The sequence below is a fragment of the Hyperolius riggenbachi genome, chromosome 11, assembly GCF_040937935.1.
Source record: "Hyperolius riggenbachi isolate aHypRig1 chromosome 11, aHypRig1.pri, whole genome shotgun sequence".
In the NCBI taxonomy this organism is placed as follows: Eukaryota; Metazoa; Chordata; class Amphibia; order Anura; family Hyperoliidae; genus Hyperolius; species Hyperolius riggenbachi.
The window spans coordinates 92,942,666-92,969,607 of record NC_090656.1 but is presented as its reverse complement, the minus strand read 5'-3'; the positions used below and the strand labels follow the sequence as shown (position 1 = coordinate 92,969,607).

The following is a 26,942-nucleotide window of genomic DNA, read 5'->3' as shown; positions in this document are numbered from 1 at the left end:
ACCTGTTCTGTTTAGTGAACCCGCCACTGTATACCTGTTCTGTTTAGTGAACCCGCCACTGCATACCTGTTCTGTTCAGTGGACCCGCCACTGTATACCTGTTCAGTGAACCCGCCACTGCATACCTGTTGTGTTCAGTGAACCTGCCACTGCATACCTGTTCTGTGAACCCGCCACTGTATACCTGTTCTGTTTAGTGAACCCGCCACTGTATACCTGTTCTGTTTAGTGAACCCGCCACTGTATACCTGTTCTGTTTAGTGAACCCGCCACTGCATACCTGTTCTGTTCAGTGGACCCGCCACTGTATACCTGTTCAGTGAACCCGCCACTGCATACCTGTTGTGTTCAGTGAACCTGCCACTGCATACCTGTTCTGTGAACCCGCCACTGTATACATGTTCTGTTTAGTGAACCCGCCACTGTATACCTGTTCTGTTTAGTGAACCCGCCACTGCATACCTGTTCTGTTCAGTGGACCCGCCACTGTATACATGTTCAGTGAACCCGCCACTGCATACCTGTTCTGTTTAGTGAACCCGCCACTGTATACCTGTTCTGTTTAGTGAACCCGCCACTGCATACCTGTTCTGTTCAGTGGACCCGCCACTGTATACCTGTTCAGTGAACCCGCCACTGTATACCTGTTCTGTTTAGTGAACCCGCCACTGCATACCTGTTCTGTTCAGTGGACCCGCCACTGTATACCTGTTCAGTGAACCCGCCACTGTATACCTGTTCTGTTTAGTGAACCCGCCACTGCATACCTGTTGTGTTCAATGAACCTGCCACTGCATACCTGTTCTGTGAACCCGCCACTGTATACCTGTTCTGTTTAGTGAACCCGCCACTGCATACCTGTTCTGTTCAGTGGACCCACCACTGTATACCTGTTCAGTGAACCCGCCACTGCATACCTGTTGTGTTCAGTGAACCTGCCACTGCATACCTGTTCTGTGAACCCGCCACTGTATACCTGTTCTGTTTAGTGAACCCGCCACTGTATACCTGTTCTGTTTAGTGAACCCGCCACTGCATACCTGTTCTGTTCAGTGGACCCGCCACTGTATACCTGTTCAGTGAACCCGCCACTGCATACCTGTTGTGTTCAGTGAACCTGCCACTGCATACCTGTTCTGTGAACCCACCACTGTATACCTGTTCTGTTTAGTGAACCCGCCACTGTATACCTGTTCTGTTTAGTGAACCCGCCACTGCATACCTGTTCTGTTCAGTGGACCCGCCACTGTATACCTGTTCAGTGAACCCGCCACTGCATACCTGTTGTGTTCAGTGAACCTGCCACTGCATACCTGTTCTGTGAACCCGCCACTGTATACCTGTTCTGTTTAGTGAACCCGCCACTGTATACCTGTTCTGTTTAGTGAACCCGCCACTGCATACCTGTTCTGTTCAGTGGACCCGCCACTGTATACCTGTTCAGTGAACCCGCCACTGCATACCTGTTCTGTTTAGTGAACCCGCCACTGTATACCTGTTCTGTTTAGTGAACCCGCCACTGCATACCTGTTCTGTTCAGTGGACCCGCCACTGTATACCTGTTCAGTGAACCCGCCACTGTATACCTGTTCTGTTTAGTGAACCCGCCACTGCATACCTGTTCTGTTCAGTGGACCCGCCACTGTATACCTGTTCAGTGAACCCGCCACTGTATACCTGTTCTGTTTAGTGAACCCGCCACTGCATACCTGTTCTGTTCAGTGGACCCGCCACTGTATACCTGTTCAGTGAACCCGCCACTGTATACCTGTTCTGTTTAGTGAACCCGCCACTGCATACCTGTTGTGTTCAGTGAACCTGCCACTGCATACCTGTTCTGTGAACCCGCCACTGTATACCTGTTCTGTTTAGTGAACCCGCCACTGTATACCTGTTCTGTTTAGTGAACCCGCCACTGTATACCTGTTCTGTTCAGTGGACCCGCCACTGTATACCTGTTCAGTGAACCCGCCACTGCATACCTGTTGTGTTCAGTGAACCTGCCACTGCATACCTGTTCTGTGAACCCGCCACTGTATACCTGTTCTGTTTAGTGAACCCGCCACTGTATACCTGTTCTGTTTAGTGAACCCGCCACTGTATACCTGTTCTGTTTAGTGAACCCGCCACTGCATACCTGTTCTGTTCAGTGGACCCGCCACTGTATACCTGTTCAGTGAACCCGCCACTGCATACCTGTTGTGTTCAGTGAACCTGCCACTGCATACCTGTTCTGTGAACCCGCCACTGTATACCTGTTCTGTTTAGTGAACCCACCGCATCAGTGCGCATACCTGTGCAGTTAAGTGAACCCACCTACCTACGTGAGTGCACGCAGTGTGATATACCACTCCGTGCATACCCGATATGGACAAAACAGGTAGAGGAAGAGGTAGTGCCAGAGCCAGAGGAAGGCCACCCGGCAGGTCTGCGCGAGGTCGTGTAAATGTAATTTCGTGTGGACCTGGCCCACAGTACAGTGCTCGGAAGAAGGCACGTCCCATCACCTCCCAAGATTGTCAGGACGTGGTTGAGTATTTAGCGACACAGAACACCTCATCTTGCTCAGCCACCAGCGCTACTACTAGCACCACTTCCGCTGCATTTGACACTTCGCAAGAATTATTTAGTGTTGAAATCACTGATGCACAGCCATTGTTGTTACAGCCAGATGAATTTTCACCAGCTAATATGTCTGAGTTACGCGGCAACACTATGGATGTAACGTGTCAGGAGGATGAAGGACCTACTGATGGTGCAAGTTTGGATTTGTCTGAGGCAAGCGAAGCTGGGCAGGATGACTACGATGATGACGGTAATAGGGATCCTCTGTATGTTCCCAATAGAGGAGATGAAGAGGGGGACAGTTCAGAGGGGGAGTCAGAGAGTAGTAGGAGGAGAGAAGTTGCTGAAAGAAGCTGGGGCAGCTCTTCGTCAGAAACAGCTGGTGGCAGAGTCCGGCACCATGTATCGCCACCTATGTACAGCCAGCCAACTTGCCCTTCAGCATCAGCTGCTGAGGTCCCCATAGTGCCCACATCCCAGGGTGGCTCAGCGGTGTGGAAATTTTTTAATGTGTGTGCCTCAGATCGGACCAAAGCCATCTGTTCGCTCTGCCAACAAAAATTGAGCCGTGGAAAGGCCAACACTCACGTAGGGACAAGTGCCTTACGAAGGCACCTGGAGAAAAGCAACAAACAGCAATGGGATGGCCACCTGAGCAAAAGCAGCAGCAGCACACAAAAGCAAAGCCACCCTCCTTCTCCTCTTCCTCCTCCATCAGGTGCATTATCTGCTTCTGCCGCTTTCTCCCTTCCACCTTCACAGGCACCCTCCTCCACTCCGCCTCTGCCCTTGAGCGGTTCCTGCTCCTCTGCCCACAGCAGCAGTCAGGTGTCCGTGAAGGAAATGTTTGAGCGGAAGAAGCCAATTTCGGCCAGTCACCCCCTTGCCCGGCGTCTGACAGCTGGCGTGGCGGAACTGTTAGCTCGGCAGCTGTTACCATACCGGCTGGTGGACTCTGAGGCCTTTCGTAAATTTGTGGCCATCGGAACACCGCAGTGGAAGATGCCAGGCCGCACTTATTTTTCGAGAAAGGCCATACCCCAACTGCACCGTGAAGTTGAGAGGCAAGTGGTGTCATCTCTTGCGAAGAGCGTTGGGTCAAGGGTACACCTGACCACGGATGCCTGGTCTGCCAAGCACGGGCAGGGCCGCTACATTACCTACACAGCCCATTGGGTGAACCTGGTGGTGAACGATGGCAAGCAGGGCGCAGCGGACCAAATTGTGACACCTCCACGGCTTGCAGGCAGGCCTCCTGCCACCTCCTCTCCTCCTGCTACACGCTCTTCGCTGTCCTCCTCCTCCTTGGCTGAGTGGCAGTTCTCCTCTCCAGCTACACAGCCCCAGCTCCGCAGGGCCTATGCTGCATGCCAGGTACGACGCTGTCACGCCATCTTAGACATGTCTTGTCTCAAAGCGGAGAGTCACACTGGAGCAGCTCTCCTGGCTGCTCTTAAGAAACAGGTGGATGAGTGGCTGACCCCGCACCACCTGGAGATAGGCGACGTGGTGTGCGACAACGGCAGCAATCTGCTTGCCGCTTTGCATATGGGGAAGCTGACACACATACCCTGCATGGCACATGTCATGAATCTGGTGGTTCAAAGATTTGTGGCAAAGTACCCTGGCTTAGCGAATGTCCTGAAGCAGGCCAGGAAGTTCTGTGGGCATTTGAGGCGGTCTTACACAGCCATGGCACGCTTTGCGGAAATTCAGCGCAAAAACAACATGCCGGTGAGACGCCTCATTTGCGATAGCCCGACTCGCTGGAACTCGACCCTGCTCATGTTCTCCCGCCTGCTAGAACAGAAGAAAGCCGTGACCCACTACCTCTACAACTACAGTAGAATGAAACAGTCTGGGAAGATGGGGATGTTCTGGCCCGACAACTGGACACTGATGGAAAATGCATGCAGGCTCATGCGGCCGTTTGAGGAGGTGACCAACCTGGTGAGCCGCAGTGAGGGCACCATCAGCGACTTAATTCCCTACGCTTACTTCTTGGAGCGTGCTGTGCGTAGAGTGGCGGATGAAGCGGTGAATGAGCGTGACCAGGAACCGTTACGGCAGGAACAGGCATGGGACCAATTTTCATCAGACCCAGCTGTTTCCTCAACACCTGCAGCAGCACAGAGGGGGGAGGAGGAGGAAGAAGAGAAGTCGTGTGCAGAAGACGAGTCAGACTCAGAGGATGATGAGCAAGGTGTTTCTTTGGGGGAGGAGGAGGAGGAGGGGACAGCGGCAGGAGAACAACCTCAGCAGGCATCGCAAGGGGCTTGTGCTGCTCAACCTTCCCGTGGTATTGTTCGCGGCTGGGGGGAGGAGATTGACTTACCTGACGTCACTGAGGAAGAGCAAGAGGAGATGGAGGGTACTGGATCCGACTTTGTGCAGATGTCGTCTTTTATGCTGTCCTGCCTGTTGAGGGACCCCCGTATAAAAAACCTCAAGGGGAATGAGCTGTACTGGGTGGCCACACTACTTGACCCTCAGTACAGGCACAAAGTGGCGGACCTGTTACCAACTCACCGGAAGGTGGAAAGGATGCAGCACATGCAGAACCAGCTGTCAACTATGCTTTACAATGCCTTTAAGGGTGATGTGACGGCACAACGCCAGCAAGGTACCACTGCCACTAATCCTCCTCCCGTGTCCACGCAGTCAAAGACAGGACGCTCCAGCGATCTCATGGTGATGTCGGACATGCGGACGTTCTTTAGTCCAACGCCTCGCCGTAGCCCTTCCGGATCCACCCTCCACCAACGCCTGGAACGGCAGGTAGCCGACTACCTGGCCTTAAGTGTGGATGTAGACACTGCTGTGAACAGCGATGAGGAACCCTTGAACTACTGGGTGCGCAGGCTTGACCTGTGGCCAGAGCTGTCCCAATTTGCCATCCAACTTCTCTCCTGCCCTGCCGCAAGCGTCCTGTCAGAAAGGACCTTCAGCGCAGCTGGAGGCATTGTCACAGAGAAGAGAAGTCGCCTAAGTCACAAAAGTGTTAAGTACCTCACCTTTATCAAAATGAATGAGGCATGGATCCCGGAGGGCTGCTGCCCGCCCCAAGACTAAGTCAGTCCCCGCACACACAGCATCTCTGCCTGCACGCCGTGTGACTGGCTGCCTGGCCTGCCCCAAGAAGACTAAGTCGCTCCCAGTCCCTCCACACAGCATGTCTGCCTGCAGGCCGCTTGACTACCTTCTCCGCCACCACCAACAGGGTCCGGGACTCCAGGCGGATTGCTGAATTTTTTAGGCCGCTGCTAGCAGCGGCCGCTGTAATAATTTTTCTGGTGCGTGTACATGACTGCCTAATTTTTCTGGCTGCACTGCGGGCAGCTGCAACAACAAAAGAAAAGGCATGTACATGCGCCCATTCCCCTTCGTGATCATTACCTTGCCGTGGTGAAGGGGCTTGCGTATCACAATGAAGCAATGACCGGCGCCTAGATGAGTGTCTCGGGGGGCACACCCACGATAATAAGGTCGTTGCCTCATTGTGGTCAGACCAAATTTGATCAGCTGGACAGTCACTGTTCTGTCACTGTAAAGCCACCAAAACCTGCACTCTCGCCATGGTGCGCACCAGTCCAGCACGGCCGTCACTACACAAACAGCTGTTTGCGCTGCGTTACACGGTGAGTTTGGTGTGTCAGTGTGAAGCAGTACCTTAATTACACTACCTGATTGATGTATACACATGCAAGATGTTTGAAAGCACCTTAGGCCTGTCATTTAGCATTCAATGTGATTTCTGCCCTTAACACGCTGCTTTGCATCAAATCCAGATTTTTCTCGGGGACTTTTGGCATGTATCCCACTCCGCCATGCCCCCCTCCAGGTGTTAGACCCCTTGAAACATCTTTTCCATCACTTTTGTGGCCAGCATAATTATTTTTTTTTTCAAAGTTCGCATCCCCATTGAAGTCTATTGCGGTTCGCGAACTTTAACGCGAACCGAACCTTCCGCGGAAGTTCGCCAACCAGGTTCGCGAACCTAAAATCGGAGGTTCGGCCCAACTCTAATGAATACTGTAAAAAAAATAAGCAATTTTATTCATTATGTTATTTACACTACAGTTCCACTTAAAGGAGAAAGTGGATGTAAACATGGGTTCCTACCAAGGTGGTCTTGGGGGATAATTTGTAGTTACACCCCTGAATACAGTATACTCTTGTAATAATAAACTCTGATATAGTAAAGATTTCGGTATAGTAAACTACCTCTCCAGGTCCTGGCCAATCACCATTAAAAGGCTATAGGAGCAACTCCTGGTATAGTAAACTCTGATATAATAAAACTTCTGTTACAGTAAATATGTTTTTAGCCCCTAGATGATGCTTTCTCTGCATATAGTAAACAGTGGGCGGTGCATACGTCATATGTCAGTGTAAAATCCATGGTCAGCTGCTCTCTTCAGGCTGGTTGCAAGCGAGTTGATGCCTGATAAAATTTGTAAGACAAGAAAAATGGCACGGGCGCTGGATAAACAGTACTGTACAAATAAGCAGCTGGGGGAAAATGAGGAATATTGTGAACATAAACAAAAGAGGATGCAGTGTTACCACTTCCACTTTGCAATCACAGATAAAAGTATCATCACAGTCTTCCCACGGGATTGTACGCACTCCCAGGTATCTCTTCCCTTATTAGTATTGAAGCTCCTGGTAGCACGTGGAGCGCAATACAGGCTACTTTCACTTGTGCAGATCAGAGCGTGCCTACCCGCTGCAAAACTAAGGAGAGTGGGGAGGAGAGTGCTAAGTCCCGCCCGATGTATCAGAGCTACTCGCATTACAGATACAAGTGGCTTATTATGATTGGCTGCATATTGAAGAGAGGCTTCATGATTGGCTCAAGTATGAGCAGAAAGTTTTGCAGGACACGTGCTGCAAGTCCCGCCCATGGAGGTATCGAGCCACTCGCAGGAAGTGAGTGGCTGCCTCTATTCATTGATGGCTGCGATTTTTAAGGAACCCTAGATACTAGTGAATTGTCGGCCTGACTTTGCTGTACCTCCAATGGGAGGACAGAGTTGCTCCTTTGCAGCAGAGAAAGCAGGGCATGCTGGGCCTTTTCTATAACAATGTCTGATATAGTAAATGTCTGCTATAGTAAACCACTTTTCCTGGTCCCTTAGAGTTTACTGTAACAAGATTATACTGTATACCTCTGGGCTACACAAAAAAGAACCTGTTGGAATAAGACTTCTGTATACTCACCTTCTCTTTGGCAGTGTGAATGCTTACAGGTGCCAGGGATCAGCAATGCAAGTTGTTTTACAGTTCTTGTTTTGGCTATTGTATTGGGCACTGTTCTTTTGTTGACAGCATGTGTTCCTGTCACTCACCTATCCCTAACCACATCATTGGCCCCAATTCACTAAGATCATGTTGGAGATAATAAGACAAGAGAAAACTTACCTCCACACAGTGAGAGAGTTATCTTACCTCTTCATTCCTTAAGTTACCTCATCTGTAGTTATTTTCACACGCAGTTAATTAACAGCCTGTCTTTAACTTTAGCATTCTGGAGTTATTTTAAGGATTGAAGAGTTAACTTAAAGACAGAAGAGCTAACTTTAGGCTTGCCTGAGGTAAAATGTTTCCTGAATACTACATGCCCTATCACCATGGTGATAACTCTAGAAACGTTATTAAAGACAGGAGATAAGCTTAGTGAAGTGAGGCCATTGTCTCATAACCAACATTAATATTGCTTCCCCCTTGAAATGATACCTAACATTAACAAAATCCCCCTTACAAATGTCTAACCCCAACTTCCCCAAGTGAAATGGTACCCAAGCCGAACTGATCCTCCTTACTGACACCCAATTGATGTTCTGTTCACTTCTGGTATCCTTTAATAAAGACTAATGCAAAAGGTGGAGTCCCTTCAGTATATATTGCTTTACACATGCCAAAGTCAATACATGCAGGGTGGATTTCTGATATGAACAGGCCTTGTCATAAATAATTTATCCCTAAAATCCAATTTCAATGGTCTTCTCATTTTTGTGAACTGGTATTTGTTTGACAGACAGAATGACCCCCTTGAAATTCACTCCTGGATGCACCTGTCTAAAAGGTGAAAAGTAGCGAAAAGCATATTCAAATGTTTGCTACAATGTAAATGATTACATTTACTACAATTTGAAGTCTGGAGCTATCAGAAGGCAGATGTACCAGAAAATCAAAAGATTTCATTCCTTAATTCTAGCTCTGAGAGAGAATGGCAATGCGGAAATTGCTGTCACTTGGAGCCAACTTATAATACTAGGAGGAAAATAAAATATACGTCTGTGTGATCTGTTCAGGGAAATACATAAAATAATGTCAGAATGCTAAGTATTGTCACCTTTATACCAGGTGCAAGTAAAGTTCAGACTAAAGGAATTGATTTGGCTACTTCAACACTTTTTATCGTAAAAGTTACTTGAAACAGGATTTAACTGGATCTTTTATCTACTATATCGTTTGTTAATTTTCTAAGCTATTGAAGCCCCTGAAATGATGCAATCATGATATGAAAATACTTGCTAAATGAAAACAACCCTAGTGCAAACCAAAGTGGCAGAAGCTAAGCACCTGATGGCAAAACACGGAATCAATCACCCTTACACCAGGTCTGGGTTCACCTCACAGGAGCCTATAGGCACAGATGTCCGCGCACCTTACACTTCACCAACCTACAAATCACCATCAAACTGGCCCAACTGTCACTTCTCCCTTACTTCCCTTGCTCATCATAGGTAGCTACAGGTGTCCCTTAGTACTAGGTAGCCAGAAGTACCCTCAATATCAACTAGCTAGAGGTGCATCTAAGTATTAGGTAGCTGGAAGAACCACAGTATTAAGTAGTTAGTGGTGCCCCCGACTGAAGGGAGATCTTGTCAATGGAATGCAGAGACCCAGGTGAGTAACCTCTCATTTACACACTCATCAGAACTATGGAAGGCAGGAGGGAGGCACTAGGGGAGGGGAGTGAGCCGCTTTTCCATCATCAGGCGCCTGTAGGAATGAGCCTACAGTGCCCTATGGTAAATCCTGCCCTGCCTTACACCTTTTAATCATTAGAATGCCAGCTATATGTTTACAAAAGCTACACGCCAGTGCCAGCTATGTTTGTATTGTTTCTAATAAATGTCTTGCTCAAATCTACATGTATCAAAGTCCAAATTAGTCAGTAGGATTGTAATTAAGGTGCACATAATTTTGAGGTGACTGAGAATTATGCTAATTATTATGAGACAGAATTATGCTAATTATTCTGAAAATCTATTGTAAAATGGACTAATCAAATCTTGCAGTGAAAATATTTCACTGGTCCATATTCAAGCTGCACAGATTTGCAGTCACATTTGCATCTTTTTTCATCAATTTGGAATTATTTGCATATTTCAAGTAAAGTAGAAAGTTGGCACTGAGCCAAAACGTTGTTCTAAATGTCCTGTGGACCATGTCAAAGGAATATGGGGACACAAAAATGCTTTTAGACGAAACATAGAACACCTATAGATGTCATCAGCAGTCTAAGCATTACACCTGTTTAAAGAGAGAAGCCTGTAATGGCTTACTTTCACTTTCAGGGGGTCACGACGCTGCATACGGAGCTCTGTGCTCTCATCCGAGAAGCACAGAGCTCAGAAAGGCAGGAAACAGGCGAAGGAGAGATGGCAAAAGGGTGGGATAGGTGGAGAAGATCCATTGAGAGGAGGGAGGGGGAATTCCTGATGTCCAGAGTGGGCGTTTTGAAGAAGTGCCTCTCCTGCAAGGGTCACCCCTTTCCCATGAGATTGCCAACATGCAAGTTGGCAGTTTCGGGCGGTCACAGCGCAGAGCAGGGGGGATGAGAGCGGCACTTAGGGGACACAAAGGCATAGCATAGGTGTAATAGAACGCGGAAAAGCCGCCGCGTGTACTGACAGCAAGGCGGCTGATTCCGCTTCCAGCACAGCGGTTTGCACGCAGCAGCGTGCGTCTGGTGTGGCTGGGTCTGTTAGTTCACACAGATTGAGGAATACGCGCGCGCGCTGAGAGGCAGAACCTTTATGATAACCAAGGAGGGATCAGCTGACCAGGTTGGTCAGCTGACCTCAGAGCAAGTGACTATTGGTTGATCACTGATGGGTGGCGCCGGAGAGCCTATATATATAGTTACTGCTGGTCAGTCTCAGGTTGTCTGCCGTTGCGAACACTTACGTGAAAGCACTCAGACCTTAGTCAGATCCTACAGTGTGTTAGAACCAGGAGGACCTGGGAATTCACACTGAGCCAGATTACTTCTGTGTATCATTGTGTTATACTTCAGACTAGTTCCAGGGTGTCCATACCACGGACCTCACACCCAAGATTAGGGACTCTGTGTTATCATTCTGTTATACTCCAGACTAGTTCCAGGGTGTTGAGACCACGGACCTCACACCCAAGATTAAGGACTCTGTGTTATTATTGTGTTATACTTCAGACTAGTTCCATTGTGTTATACTCCAGACTAGTTCCAGGGTGTCGAGACCACGGACCTCACACCCAAGACTAGGGATACTGTGTTCCATCATATTATACTCCAGACTAGATCCAGGGTGTTGAGATCACGGACCTCACACCCAAGACTAGGCATTGTTTTGATATCTGTTATGACCTATTGCATTTCTGACTATCCTTCTGCTTTCTGATTTGGTACCTACGCATATCTGATTATCTGTTGCCAACCCTGCCTGCCTTTGGATACCGAATCAGCCTTCTGTCTCTGTACCTTGTCTGTCCGTGTGTTGCCGACCTGGCTTGCCCGACCTTAAGAGCTATCTCTCTTTATTAAGAGATAGTCTCCAGACCTGCTAGTGACATCCACCTTTCAGGTGTCACTCACTCACAGGTCCTTCCTACTTTCAGCCTAGTGCTCCACCCCTTTGGAGGTCTCAGGCTGCTGGAAAGTTTTGGCACTTTCCAGAGGGCTGTATCGATCATACTGCCAAAGACCACCTGCTCCTCGGGTGGTCTAACTCAAAGTCATTACTGTTGCACCAAACACTCACACTATACAGGTGTCCAGAGGTTAGTTATACTTGGATTGTCAGTGATTCTGCAGATCATCAATAATCAGGTATATATCTGTATTCTTGGTGATACTGCAGATCACCAATAATCTGATTCTCTCTGTGTGCTGACACCGATCGTTACAATAGGGCAGGGAACATGCCTCTGTATCCCATATGTCCAGGCCCGGATTTACCCCACAAGAGCCTATAGGTACAGACGTCCTGGCACCTTAGACTTTGCCCTCCATGAATCTACAAACACCCTCCATACCACACTGCAAGTGTGCTTGCAGGGTTAGTTGTCACTTCTCCCTTACCCATTATACATAGTTACAGGTGTCCCTTAGTATTAGGTAGGCAGAAGTACTCTCAGCATTAAGTAGCTACAGGTGCCCCCAATTGAAGGGAGATCTGGTCAATGGAATGCAGAGACAGAGTTTAGTAACCTCTCATTTACACTCTGCTCAGGACTCTGTATAGGCAAGGTGGGAGGGAGGCACTTGGGGAGGAGAGTGAGCCACCTTTCCATCATTAGGCGCCTGTAGTCACGTGCCTACAGTGCCTTTTGGTAAATCCGGCCGTGCATACGCCTGACCTGAATCCACCATGGATACTTTAATAGCCCTGATTTGTAGCTTCACTGGCTGATAGGGAAACTTAGATCACAACTTTGACTTTGTTACTTTTACTTTAAAATATACCTTATCTTAGAATCTCTTGCAAATAAATATTATGGTAAAATTACATTTTGCTGTAGTTCACAGGGGGACAGAGGTGACACAGAGGGAAGGGGGGGATGAAGAGGTGGCACAGAGGGGAAAAGAGTTGATGCAGAGGGGGACTCTGGAGGCACCAGGGGGCACAGAGTTGGTATAGAAGACAGAGATGGCACAGTGTTCTGACTTAAGAACGGATTCAGGTTAAGAACGGATCTACAGTCTTTATCTTGTTTGTTAACTGGGGACTACATGTAAGTGCTTAATTGAGCTTATTTGATTTTCCCAGCTCAGGTTTAATCCAGAAAAACAAGCCAATGGGAAGCACCAAAGGAAATAAAAATATGCCAATGGCATATCAATAAAGACCGGCAAGTGACAGGAAAAAATAGCAGGGGTGGCATTGTGGCATTGTGAAAACAAGACTAAAGTACAGGGTCCCTTTGGCTTCCAGATTCCATGGTAGCTCCTCCTCTCATTACATTCCCCACCTTCTTGTGTAACACAGATGTGGGAAAATAGGTCATTGTCCCTAACATTAGAACCAAAGGGCTTTAAAGGGGTGAGATTATTTTCCAGCCCCTTTAGCAAGGTACACCCCTCCCCAATAATTAAAGCCATATGGGCAGGTACTGGCCAGCAGACAGAGCCCCAAGCTCATGGGTTCAACTATTCTGGCCGTCTAACCCAGGCATGGGCAAACTTGGCCCTCCAGCTGTTGAGGAATGCATTGCAGGAGTCTGACAGCCACAGTCATGACTCATAAAGACAAATGCAGTGTGGGATTTGTAGTGCCTTAACAGCTGGAGGGCCAGGTTTGTCCATGCCTGGTCTAACCCAATTGGTGGATAAAAAGGAGTTGCTTGGGTTAGGGGCAGTGCTTAAAAACACATTGCCAAGTACTGGACTCCAGTAGTAAAGCACATTAATTTCATGATGCCGGCTGTATGCCCACCAACACCTGTGATTCCCATCAGTTCATAGGGAAATGCGCTCAAATGTGCCCTATTCCCTTCAGTGGAGCCAGAAACATGATCCTGGTGCGCAGAAAGCTGAAGCAGTCCACAATGGTCCATGGCTTCTGCACATTGTGGTATCTCACTGCCCTGGCATGAGGTCACTGTAATGTCCAATCCTTTAACTTGACAGATCACCCCTTATAGAGTCAGCAGAGAAACTGTTAGAGAGTCTATACCATCCCTCCTCCCAGAGGACTCAGTATGTGAGTTTCTTTATGTGTACAATACATCTATGTAAACACCTACAGTAACTATACAGGTTAAACACATGGTAGGTGGATTTACTGTTGCTGAGTTAACAGAATCTCTCTTATGGTACCCATACATAGTGCAATAAAAACGTTTGATTTTCCCTTTTTTTCGATCAAAATGATCGACTCGAATGAAAGTTGAAAAGAATCTTTTTTTTTTATCAAGACAAACGAACGACTATCCTGTTTTTTCTATAAAAATCTTTATATTTGATCTAACGCAATATCTAATCGAAAAAAACATGAAAAATTGTACCATGTATGGGCCTAAAGGTGCCCATACATGAGTAAGCAGTTGTTTTCATGTTGGTTTGCTGTCAAGAAACCATCACTTGTTACTATGACAACAATCATCCATAGCAATCTATGGCAACATTGGGGACAGTCTACACATGTAGTCATTACAATGATGCAGTTATCGAGCTGTAGAAAATTGTTGCAAGTGATAGCAACACCTCCTATTGCCTGGCTGTCCTGATGATCCACAACTTCTAATACCTCTAGCCAGCATACAGATCAGCTGTGACTGACAACAATCTGGCAAGATGAGCTGCATGCTTGTTTCAGGCGTGTGATTCAGACACTACTGACCAGAAAGGTCAGGAGGACTGCCAAGCAAATGGTATTTTTTAAAAAGAAATAAATATTTCAGCCTCCATATTTCTCTCACCTCAGGTTCCTTTTAAATAGCACTACAGCCAGAAAGCTCCACTCTGAATGAAGATGATGAAGAGGTTTGTCCGATATCTCAGAGCATATGTGAGGCAAACATGTGCAATTCAAACAACTGTGCAGCGTCTTATGCTTGGCATACACGGGTCGATACTTGTGATCAATCGAGCCGCTGATGGCTCGACTGATAATTTCCGACAGGTCCGATTGCCCGCCGGATCGATTCCGCGCTCGATACAGGCGGGCAGGACAAAAGAGAAAACGAAGCACTGATAAGGAAGTGCCCGCGGGGACTAGCGGGAATCGATCCGGGCGGCCGCGGGGACGAGCGGGGACGCGTCGGCATCGAGCAGCTGGCTCGATTCCAGCGCATAATCTACCCGTGTATTCCCAGCATTATGCTGGGAATACACGAGTCGACCTTTGCGGCTCGAGGCACCCGGATCGATTCCCGCTCGTCCCCGTGGGTGCTCCTTATCTTCCACTCGTTTTCTTCCCATTGTCCGCCCGTGGGGGTTCAGCGCAGAATCAATCCAGCGGGGTATCGGACCTGTCGGAAATTATCAATCGAGCCATCAGCGGCTCGATTGATAACAACAATCCATCCATGTATACCCAGCATTAGACACTGAACATCACTTTGTAATTATTTGCTCAATCTAACTAGGAGCTGAAGCCTGTTGTGAGAGAGATATGGAGGATATGGATCTTTATCTGAAAAAGATTCTTTTTCCATGGCTAACATGCGGATCCTCTGTCTTCAATATTTCCAGAGTCACTGAACCAAAGCAAATTTTCCAAGCAGGTAGATCACCTGCTTATAGGGAATGTCCGAGGAGTTTAAAAAAATATATACTTACCCGGGGCTTCCTCCAGCCCCTGCCAGCCATCCAGTGCCCTCGCTGCACCTCCGCTTCACACTGGTGGCCCAGGGTTCCCTCTGGTGCAAGATGTTGACCTCGGCAGGTTGGCATCTACTGCGCCTGTGCAAGAGCCACTCGCGGTGGTGCTGACATCATCTCAAGCGTACTTCACAGGCACATTAGAGGACGACCTGCCGAGGTTAGCAGCTTGCACTGGAGGGAACCCTGGGCCACCGGTGGGAAGCAGAGGACAAGACAAGACAACATTTATATCGCGCTTCTCTCTCGGCGGACTCAAAGCTCCAGAGCTGCAGCCACTAGGGCGCACTCTATAGGCAGTAGCAGTGTTAGGGAGACTTGCCCAAGGTCTCCTACTGAATAGGTGCTAGCTTACTGAACAGGCAGAGCCGAGATTCAAACCCTGATCTCCTGTGTCAGAGGCAGAGCCCTTAACCATTACACCTTCCAGCCACCAGGAGCGTTGAGGGCACAGGACGGCTCACAGGGGCTGGAGGAAGCGACGGGTAAGTAGATTTTTTTTATAAACTCCTCAGATATTACCTTTAAAGTGAACTTCAATAAACTTCGCCTAACCGCCCCCTGGATCACCCAGTCCCATGCATGCCTCCAGGACTTCTCAAGAGCTGCTCCAACACTATGGAACTCTAAAACCAGCTGCTCTAAACCTACAGCTGAACTCTGGTCCCCTACCGTTCGTGTCCTTACCTCTCCCTCTAGATTGTAAGCCTTTGGGCAGGGTCCTCCTCCTTTTGTGTCCTACCTGATCATGCACCTCCATTACTGTGAACCCATGCTATGCATCTGAGTGAACCTAACTTGCCTAATCTACATTCTCAATCCAATGACTAAGCATTACCTGGCACTCATACTGTGCCATGTGATCTGGTTTTCTATTATTCCTGTATTGTCATATTGCTGTATGTCACCCCTAAATATTGTCTGTAACCTAAATTAATGTTCAGCGCTGCGTACTATGTTGGCGCTTTATAAATACAATAAATAAATAAATAATAAATAAGGACTTCCGAGGTCAAATCAAAAAAAAGTTAAATACCTGCAACACATGTGAATGCATGGAGGACGCCGTCCGCGCCCTCCGTGCCTTCCGCCGGGTCCCCGCCGCTCAATAGCCCCCATGGCCGGCTCCCGGGAGCCAGCCCAGGGGGCTATTGAGCGGTGGGGACCTGGCAGAAAGGCACAGAGGGCGCGGACGGCGTCCTCTGTGCATTCAAATGTGATGCAGGTATTTAACTTTTTTTAGATTTTGGCCTCGGAAGTCGAGGTGAGAATAATATGGAGCCTGCCATATTTATTTCCTTTTAAATAATACCAGTTGTCTGGCAGACTTGCTGATCTCTGTGGCATCAGTAGTGTCTGAAGCACACACCAAAAACGAGCATGCATATGATTTTGTCAGATTTTTGTCAGAAACATCTGATCTGCATGCTTGTTCAGGGTCTTTGGCTAAAAGCATTAAAGACACAGGATTTGGGGGATATCCAGGCAACTTGCATTGTTTAAAAGGAAGTAAATATGGAAGCCTCCATATCACTTTCACGTCAGGCTTCCTCAAGCCTTCACCTCAAATCAAAATTTGATTGGCCAATGATTAGCCAATGTTATCACTTCCATGTAGTATGAGGATCAACATATTTTGAATACTATGAACAGATTGCAAAGGTAAGCTCTTATACTACATGGAAGTGGTAAGGTTGACCAATCATTGGCCAATCAAAGCTCGATGTGTGTATGCACCCTTACTCTGGCTTCATTGTCTGCCTGCTTAGTGCAGATTATTATTATTATTTAGTATTTATATAGCGCCAACATCTTTTGCAGCGCTGTACAGAGTACATACATTGTCATGTCACTCAACTGTCCCTCAGAGGGGCTCACAATCTAAAATTTACCATAGTAATATGTCTATGTATGTACGTGTAATGTATGTATCATAGTCTAGGACCAATTTTTAGGGGGAAGCCAAATACGGTAACTTATATGTATGGTTTTGGGATGTGGGAGGAAACTGGAGGGCCCGGAGGAAACCCACACAGACACGGGGAGAACATAAAAATGCTGTGCAGATAGTGCCCTGGCTAAGATTCGAAAGGCAATAGCGCTAAACAGTACGCCACCATGACTGGTACTACAGAAGGCAAAAGATCAAAACAACAGTCAGGAAAATAGGGTTTGGAAAACAGGGTTGTAGAAAAATGGAACACAAAACACTCATTTCAGGTTTGCTTTAAAAATGGTTATAAAGAAATCACCTCACATAAATACGCCAACATTTGAAATTGCAATCAAAGCAAAATTAACATAGCTCATGAAATAATCAACCAGTCAAAACACAAAGTAATGAGTGTTTATGTTTGGTCTAGAGAAGACTTTTTCAGTCTAATTTCAATTTTAATAGAAATTTGCATTTGCAATTATAAAAAGAGGAACAGATTTTTTGCAAATGTGTGCGTTTCCAATCAAAACAGAACCCTTAACGTTTCCTCTAATGAGCTCCACACAGTAATATAAATAGCAAAACATTTGAAATGTTATTTTAAGTGAAAAAAAACGTTAGAAAACAGAAAAAAGGTTGATGTATTTAAATGAAGAACTCCTGACAGAAAGCACAAGGTTTGCTGCTGCTAACTCCTACACTCCACAATAACTACCATTCAGCCAATGTATAGGAAATACCTTGTCGGTACCAGCTGTATTAGCTGGGCGCCAGCGCTGAGTTATTATATAGGAATGCATTGGATATTAGCTATAGTCCATAACCAAGCACCTGGATAAGTACTGTAGAGCTGAGCACTGGCCATAGGCTGCCTGAATGCTTATGCCCAATTATTAAACCTGCCCAAAAAACCACAGCAGGTGAGTATCGGTGAGGGTTGTTTGTGAGAGTATGGCACTATTTTAGAGGGGTTAGTGAAAAGGGTAAGTTAGCATGGTGGCGTAAAGGATAGCACACTCATCTTGCACTGTTGGGTCCCCGGTTTGAATCCCAGCCAGGGTACTATCTGCACAGAGATTGTATGCTCTACCTGTGTCTGATAGGGTTTGCTCCCACATCCCAAAAACATACAGATAAGTTAATTGGCTTACCCCCAAAATGGCCTTAGACTACAATGGACATGTGACTAGGGTAGGGATTAAAGTGTCAGCTCCTCTGAGGGAGTTAGGTACATGAATATGTACTTTGTAAAGCGCTGCGGAAGATGTTAGTGCTAAAGAAATACTACATAATAAGAATAATCATTTAAAGCATAACTCAACTGACATGAGCCATGAGCCCGGATTCATGATACTATAGTAAGTAGGCAGCACATGAGTTGTGCATATATAGTCAGTGTAACCTAAGTAATGCAAGTATTGATAGAGTAACATGCAATATACCATGAGTTATCCCAGCAATGTTTACATTACTTAGGAGGTAACGCGGGTATCGCTAATTAGACAACACCCGCTATGCTGTCAGTGGTGGTAACAGTATAATTTCCGTGCGCTGCCTGTGCATACCAGTCTTACCATAGGCTCGTGCTTCAAGCCCTAGATAAGATAAATATAGGTATATATCTGTGCTAGTCCCAGGAAGACATTGTCTGAAGTCTCTATTTTCCTGCACTGCAAGTATTAAAAAGACTAGAGCTGTTTTTATATGCAAATGAGGCAGTCGAACAGCTAGTAGAGTACAGCCTGGTGTCCTAAAAAGTTCAACAAATAGAAGGCAAAACAATTCTATCTGGCTGAAAAAAAAAACCACTGCTGATTGCATTTTTGAGTTGTAAAGGGTCATTATTACTATAAACACAAAACAGGTCACATTCGGTTTTCCTCAGTATGCATTAACATATATAATTATAGTAAAACAGTTGCTTAAAACTCAAACGGCTCCACCCACCAGGAACAAAAATGGGCTCACACACCAGTGTCACTTATAGGGATCCCGCTTCACTGTGTCTCCAAACTCCACTGCACTACAACTCCTCACCATTACTATGGGCTGCCCACACTCACAGACAGCAGTAAGTGCTCTGACAGACTACCAATCTTACCAGCCAGCAAAAACCTAGTTTGCAATAGATTAAAACGTTTTAAAATTGCACTCACACAGGTTAAACTGGAAGTGAAAGAGAAGTAGTGACCCTTTGAACTTTCCTGCAGTAAGGGCCCGTTCACACATGCAATCGCAGAACGCCGGCGATTACCACCGGCGTTTTGCGGGAGTGATTTTCCCGCAATTTGCACGGAAAAAAATCACTGGACACTGCGGCGGTTCTGGAGCGATCGCGATTAGCGTGCTGTGCACGCTAATCACGATCGCTAATCGCGGAACGCTCGTCACCGGCAAACCGCTGCATGCAGCGTGGTTGCAGTTATCGCTAACCGCAACCGCGGCAGTGAGAACACTGCCACTCGCTACACTGTGTAGCGGTTCTTGCAGAACCGCTAGCAGTTTGCCGTGAGCGGGAATCGCGCGATTCCCGCTCAGGTGAGAACGGGCCTTCAAACCTCATTAGAAGCCTTATCTCACTGTTTCTCAGCTATTTTAACCTCTATTTACTTTTCAGGAAACTAAACTGAACTCAAAAGCTGTCACAAGCTCTTTTGCATAGATAAGAAGTCACGTTTTTTTTAATTATTGCTGTAAAAAGAAAGGGACTTCAGAGAATTTCTAACTAGGGCTAATATTATATGTACCTGTGTCTATCTCATGACAAATGTCACTTTAGGTACGCTTTAATAAATAATGTGATCAGGTTTTTTGGGCTTTTGTTTAGTGTAATCTTAATACAAATGTCTTTTAATTTTCTATTACGACCCAGGCAAGGGTTTCAATTTTGCCACATAATAGCAAACTTTTTTTTTCGTCCAGTCCAGATTTGCCTATTTTGACCGCTGTTCTCCAACCTTTGCTAATCAACCCCCGTGTGACTACATATTTGTGAATGCCGCCATCAGCTCTTTCACACGGGTTTACTAGTATTTTAGATCAGCTGGTCCTTTTAAAAAAAAGGTAAATGTTTCTATATGATAAACGGTGCCATAGAAGAGACAGCGGAGTGGAATTAAAGCTGTGTATTTTCATTTTCCATGTTTGGTTAAAAAAAAAAAAAATAAGATAGGGGGAGAGGAACGCTGTAAGATGGTTTTCAATTACCATCCATTTCTCTCTTAAAAAGGAAGAAACATAGAGGAGGGGAAAACAGGTCAGGGTAGCCTGTGACAATGACAGTGTGATGGGCTGGGACCCCTGCGGTGTTTCCATCTGCTATCATTAAGGTGACTATTCACACATGAAGAAATCCCTCTTGCTGTGCTGATAGGCAGGCATCAAGAACTATGACAAGGCATTAAGACTGAGTCAGGGAGAGGGTTGTCATATTCGCAAACAGCAATGCCTCCAACAAGACCCCAGTTATTTCACAGGTTTTTTTTTTTAATCTGTCACCTGGATGGGAATTAACCCTTTCAGTCCAACGCTGATCATTCCTTATCGCTCACCTTTTGCAAGAGATAGATGGAAGATAGCGGTAGTGACCTCCCCGGGAAGTGCTAGCTGCCTGGGTAGAATGGCGATTCCTCTGGTTAGAATACGGTCTGGGGCTGTTGTATCAAGATGGATGCAGAGAAAACAGGAGCAATAGTGGAGCAGTTGCATAGAGCAGCCAATCAGATATCAGCTATGATCTGCAAAAGGGATTCTGATTGGTAGCTCTGGGCAACTGTGCCACTCTTGATCTGGTTATCTGTGTAGCTGTCCCGATAAATCAGCTGCCTTGAGTAAGGGTTTTTGATGCATTTTAATACCATTAAGGCTCGGTTCTCATTTGCGATGTTCCGACCGGCAGAGAGCGGAGCGCACCAGTTCAGTGTCTGGTCTCCTCGGTTTTCTCGTCACATTCACGTCCAGGCGGATGCGTTACTACAACAGGCGGCTATTGTAAATGCATCCATTTGTCCGGAAAAATGGAGCAGGTTTGGACTTTGCGTTCTGTCTGCCACAACGCAGCAAACGCATCCATATTTCCTTACAAGCAGAAGCGGTCCCTATTTTAAACAACAGGATGCGCTTCCTGTGTTTCTCCACTCTGCAGAAAATGTACCAACTGACCGGGTACATTTTCTGCTGAAGTGTGAACTGAGCCTGACAAGCCCACATTTTTTTAATAATGTAAATCATGTTGCTCCATTCATACTAGTGGGATTTGATCCTCTGACTAAAAATTACTGCATGTGGATGGTGGATTAAAACTAAAAAGGACTAGTGCAGTTTGAATAATAAAGCTGTATCTTTTGCTTATGTATTCTTTGTGGTATGCATGGCTAGGGTGTGACGGGTGTGGCAGTTGCATGTTTTAAATGTGCTCCTCTTTCTTATCTTAAAAAGTTGGGATGTAAATGCATGTAAATCTGGCTTATGCAGGTCTCTACCATTTAGGCTGCTTTCACAGTGGGACGTCACAGGCGCACGTTAGTGCAGCCTGTAACGCACCCCACCGCACAGCAATGAAAAATCAATGCGCTGTTCACAGTGCCCACGTTGCGTTACACAGTAACACTGCACGTTCGTTTGAAGTGCAGCATACTGTGCGTTCTAGCGGCTTAAGCCCCATTAGACTGTTTGCACATGCTCAGTATAGGTGTTTTTGTTTATTTTGTGGGCGGAGAGGAGGCAGGGAGAGGCCGCTATGTAGGCAGGCATATGGCTACTTTATATTCACTGCACTTGCAGTGTTTACTTCCAGGAGCAGCCGCTGATTGGCTGGCAGGACCACGTGATGCGGAGAGCTCCGTTCACGTGGTCTCCACAGCGCATCCGACAGAGCAGACGCACCCAGAGCTGCTTTTAACGCAGCTCTTGGTAGCGTCCTGCTCCAACACAACCAGGCGTTGCGTTAGGGGCACGTTATGCGCCCTATAACGTCCCCTAAACACAACGTCTAGTGGGAAAGTAGCCTTAAAGAAAATTATAATTATGTAAAAATAAGAACCAATTTTGGAACTGGAGAAGCCAACATGGGGGTTGGTACTGGTCAGGGAGTGGAGGCCCATGCTCAGAAGCTTCACCTTACTGGCCACCCAACCATGTGGTCATGGTGTCTGCAGCTACGTAAAAAGCCAAAGGACTGCACATTGCAAACCATCAGCTTTGTAAATCAAGCACTTTAAGTTGAGCCAGGACAAGTGTGCAGATCAGATGATCTGGTCAGACGATCTGACCAGGTTGCAAGCTTGTTGAAAGTGTGTGACACGACTGAAGTCGAACGACTGGCATGAGAGCCAGTCAATTAGCATATTCAAAGCTTCCATTTAGGATGTTGCTCAGTTCTTTGCAAGCTTGCAGAATGTCTTCTGGGTTCGTTGATGTTTGCCTTTAAAGCAATGCCATTCACAGGTAAATGATATAAAATAGGTCAGAGCATATATTACACTCATGAGGGTTAAACACAATCAAAGGTGAAAATAGAGCATGTTACTCTGAGTCATCCCATTTGGATTTAGATGTATTAAACTGTTCTACATAACTTCTCCAGAATGAGAATCAGTCACCTTATCAAACCAATTGCATGTCTCTGTAAGAATTCTTGTTTAGATATGTGATGATTCATATGCTCTTATACAGCTTACCAACTGATCTAGAGTCATGTGACAATGTGCTCTGTTAACCAGGAAGTGTTAAATAAAGTTTACTCAGAGGGGCAGAGAAAAGAAAAGAGAACAGTGTGATTTCCTGAGAGAAACCAAAGCATGGTGTCTGTGTGCAGTTTATATTCCGTCAGAGATCTGTTGCAACTCACAAGATAGGATTAGAAATCAGCATCAGGCCTGTTATCCCTTCCTATTATATCACAATGGCAACAGCTTATGGGCCCAGGAGAGAGGTAACAATCTGATAAAAGAGGTTGCTTTTCAACAGAGATAAGATGAGCTATGAGCTGTGGGAGACAACATTCCTAGGCCATCTGCGTTTGATGAATCTTAAAGGAAACCAGAGCTGTTCTAAAGAAAACGTTTTATACATACTTGGGGCTTCCTCCAGCCCCATACACACGGTCGATCCCATGCCGCCGTCCTCAGTTTTCCCGCAGATCCGATAACAGGACACGTCACTTCAGCCAGTCGGGCCAGTCTACGCAGACAAAGTGTGCCCTCTACGTATCTCTCCAGCGACTGCTAGAGAGATATGCAAACAGCGCACTTCACTTAAGTCAGACTGGCTGCGACTGCCGGAAGTGCGGGGACCCGGTACCGAAGCTGGGGGCAGAGGAGGACCGCGGCGTGAGAGCAATCTGTGTGTATGGAGCTGGAGGTAGCCCCAAGTATGTATAAAAAGTTTTCTTTAGAACAGCTCTGGTACACATTAAGGAGATCACCCTATATGAAGTTTCCTTGACGGAGGTGCCAATCCATTTAGGACTGGATTAGCAGATGCTCCACATTATTTTTTGCCTAAGAAAGCGAGTGAGGCCGTGAAACGTGTCGCTAGTGGTGGAACTATCGTTTAATCTGTTTTTCTTTTACTAATAGAGAACTGCTTTTTGAAAATTGACAACCTGTGTCCGACTGACTGGGGGTAAGTCCACCACTAACTCTTTTTAACGTCTTTAAAGAGTCTTACTCTATCTGGGGCCTCTGTATCAACAAACCCAATCATCATTGTTGTCCTGGTGGAGGGGTATAACCCCACTTATCTTCCTACTACTGAGAGCAACACTTTTACTCGAGTGAGGACAGGATTGTTATCCTCATTTGCCTTTACAGTGGTTGCCTTGGAGAGGGATATGGAGGCTGCCATATTTATTTTCTGTTAAACAATACCAGTTGTCTGCCAGCCAAACTGATCTATTTGGATGCAGTAGTGTCTAAATCACACCAGAAACAATCATGCAGCTAATCTTGTCAGATCTGGCAATGTCAGAAACATCTGATCTGCAAGCTTGTTTGGGGCCTATGGCTAAAAGTATTTGAGTCAGAACACCAGTGGGACTGTCATGTAACTGGTATCGCTTGAATGGAAATAAATATGACAGCCTCCATGTCCCTCCCCATATCCATACGTTCTTGAAAGTGACACTGAAGCGAAGAAAAAAAAACTTATGATATAATGAATTGTATGTGTAGTACAAATAATTAATATAACATTACTAGCAAATAAAAGAGTTTCATGTTTTTATTTTCAGGTACTGTATATGTTTTTTTTTTATAGCATTGCATCATTCTATCAAATTTGCAATTTACAAACCACACTGTATTTTAAACTAAGAAACAGAGTAGGACTAATCCTTCTTTCAACTTCCCTGCAGTAAAAATCTTATCTGAAGTTGTCTTTCACTGATTCTTTGAAGTACAAGTGTTTCAGAAAACAGCACTGTAGCCAACTAAACTGGTCGGAGAGCTCAGAGAAGCTCTTTTGCATAGAGAAAAAGTGAAGCTTCTTAACTCTTCCTGTACTGGAAACAATATGAGACTCATCTGTGCTACTAATATTCTATATCCTAGCTGTACTACACATACAATTCTTATATCATAAGTTTATTTTCACTACAGATTCCCTTTAAAAACCATTTTTGCTTTGCATATTTAAAATTGAGTTTCTCTTCTATTGCTTATTGCGTAGCCGTTTTGGTGATGATAGCCTTTAGTCATGAAAATTATGCGAAATTATGGTTCCTGATTCTTTACAATTACAAACCAAATTAATTAAAAATTTTCCCAAAATGTCATATAACTGCGAATTATGATGTAAAATTACGATTTTGCGCAATTCATGCTCATCACTAAAAGGCATAACTTGGCTTGCTTATTGAGAGCACATATGCCTGAAATTAGCAGGCGCATTTGATGACACGTGTATCGCCTTGTCCTACCTGTAGTCCTCTCCATAAGAAACCCAGACTTTCTGCTCATTCTGCAAGTACTGTGCACTCTTAATTTCTTGCCCTTGTTCATCAAATAGTCGGGAAGGCCTCAGGCCTGAACAGCTGAAGTCTGCAGACCGCTGAAGTCTCTGTTCAATAATCTGAAGTAGCTGGAACAAGCAAAACAAAGTTAAAACAACAAAAACACATATAGTAAAGCACATCTTCTCTGCCAAATCCTCTTTACTCTATTACAAACGTGGTCCAAACAGATGATAATTAAATTCATATACAATGTTAAAGGGAGTGTGAAATAACTGCAATGTTTATCTCAGTGCAGAGTAACAAAATGAGCGCAGGCTTTTAACCAGCAGGGGGGGCAACAGGATTATGATTGAGCTCTGACCCGTTGGCACAGAGGCAGAAAGCTGATTTGACAGTTGTACAGAATGAGCACTCAGCAGAGTCGCTCTTCATCGGACTCTCTGTAAAAGGTTATGTTTTCATCTTTCCCTTTTCCCCTGCTGTACACACTACATTTCCTCGGGGTGTTAGCTAATGGATTTTTAAGGGTTTGCCTTACAGAACCAGGCAGAAATTGGTACATAGGGTCTAATCACACAACCCAGAGGAGAGATATATGTAGACTTTATGTGTGCATGCATTATAATGCAATCAGCATCATGAATTATTACAAGTCTTCCTAATAGACTGTGGATGTTTCTTAGTTGAAAGCTTATAGAGGATGGGGCAAGTAGTGACCTTGTAGCCGCAAAAGAGAAAAAAAAAGTCATGGCAGAACAGGAGAAATCAGTACATAAATATTTAAATGGAACAGGTGGGTGGCATGCTCGAGATGTGAAAGGAGAATTACTTATGAGACTTTTCCACCTACAAACAGCATGAAATGAGTAATATAAATGAGACTGACGCAGTACCAAAGCAGCTGTAAAAAGATGAGGGAATATGAGGGGGAAACAGGGATACTGGTTGCCAGCATGATGGGTACAGGAGAACTGGGTGGTCCTGCTTATCTTTTTAAAGGTAGTTGGGGAGAATGTTTGGCACAGAAGATTGTGGTGGAGTACCTGTGGACTGGTGTTAAACCCCAAGCAGATAGATAAAGTTGAGTATCATCTAGGGCAGGCATGGGCAAACTCGTCCCTCCAGCTGTTACGGTACTACAAGTTCCACAATGCATTTGCCTTTATGAGTAATGACTGTGGCTGTCAGACTCCTGTAATGCATTGTGGGACTTGTAGTTCCATAACAGCTGGAGGGCCGAGTTTGCCCATACCTGATCTAGGGTTACAGTCCTTTTACACTATATCAGTTGCTGTCAGTTGTAACTGAAAGGACAACAGATGTGCAGTCCAGTGTCCTTGTTTCCCCATGGCCTCTTTCACACTATGGCTTGGTTCACACATAAAAAGGTGTCCAGTCCTGTCCTGTAAGTTTTTGACAGTTGGCATCAGTTTTGTATGTGTTTTTATGGCTGTGTCCACATATAAATCTGTGCATTTCCTGTCTGGTCCTGTCAGTTTTGTATCCATTTTGTATGTGTTTCTATGGCTGTGTCCACACATAAATCTGTGCATTTCCTGTCTGGTCCTGTCAGTTTTGTATCCATTTTGTATGTGTTTCTATGGCTGTGTTCACACATAAAAGGTGTACATTTCTGGTTCTGTCAGGGAATACTGATAGCAAATTGATGCAAAACTGACAGCACAGGACAGTACTAGACCAGACCGGAAATGTGCAGATTTATGTGTGAACCAGGCCTTAGGCCCGGTGTAATGACTGATAGTGCCACTCGGAAGCAGCCTTCCTCACTGACATGGGCGTAGCAATCACCCCTGTGACCCCTGCCATCGCAGGGGGGCCCAGAGTCTTTGGAGGTCCCTCCACCTCTCTCTCCCCAACCACAAGCAAGT

At 45.9% G+C, this 26,942-nt stretch overlaps 1 protein-coding gene across 6 annotated transcripts in view; it reads right to left on the bottom strand.

Annotated features, from left to right (window-relative positions):
- DCDC1 (doublecortin domain containing 1) overlaps window positions 1-26,942 on the bottom strand; it is a 751,262-nt gene that overhangs the window by 308,936 nt on the left and 415,384 nt on the right. For all 6 annotated transcript variants that reach the window (XM_068260478.1, XM_068260480.1, XM_068260479.1 and 3 more), the window contains one exon: window positions 25,018-25,178. In XM_068260478.1, the coding sequence (XP_068116579.1) occupies window positions 25,018-25,178 (161 nt within the window). The remainder of the gene's footprint in view (window positions 1-25,017; window positions 25,179-26,942) is intronic.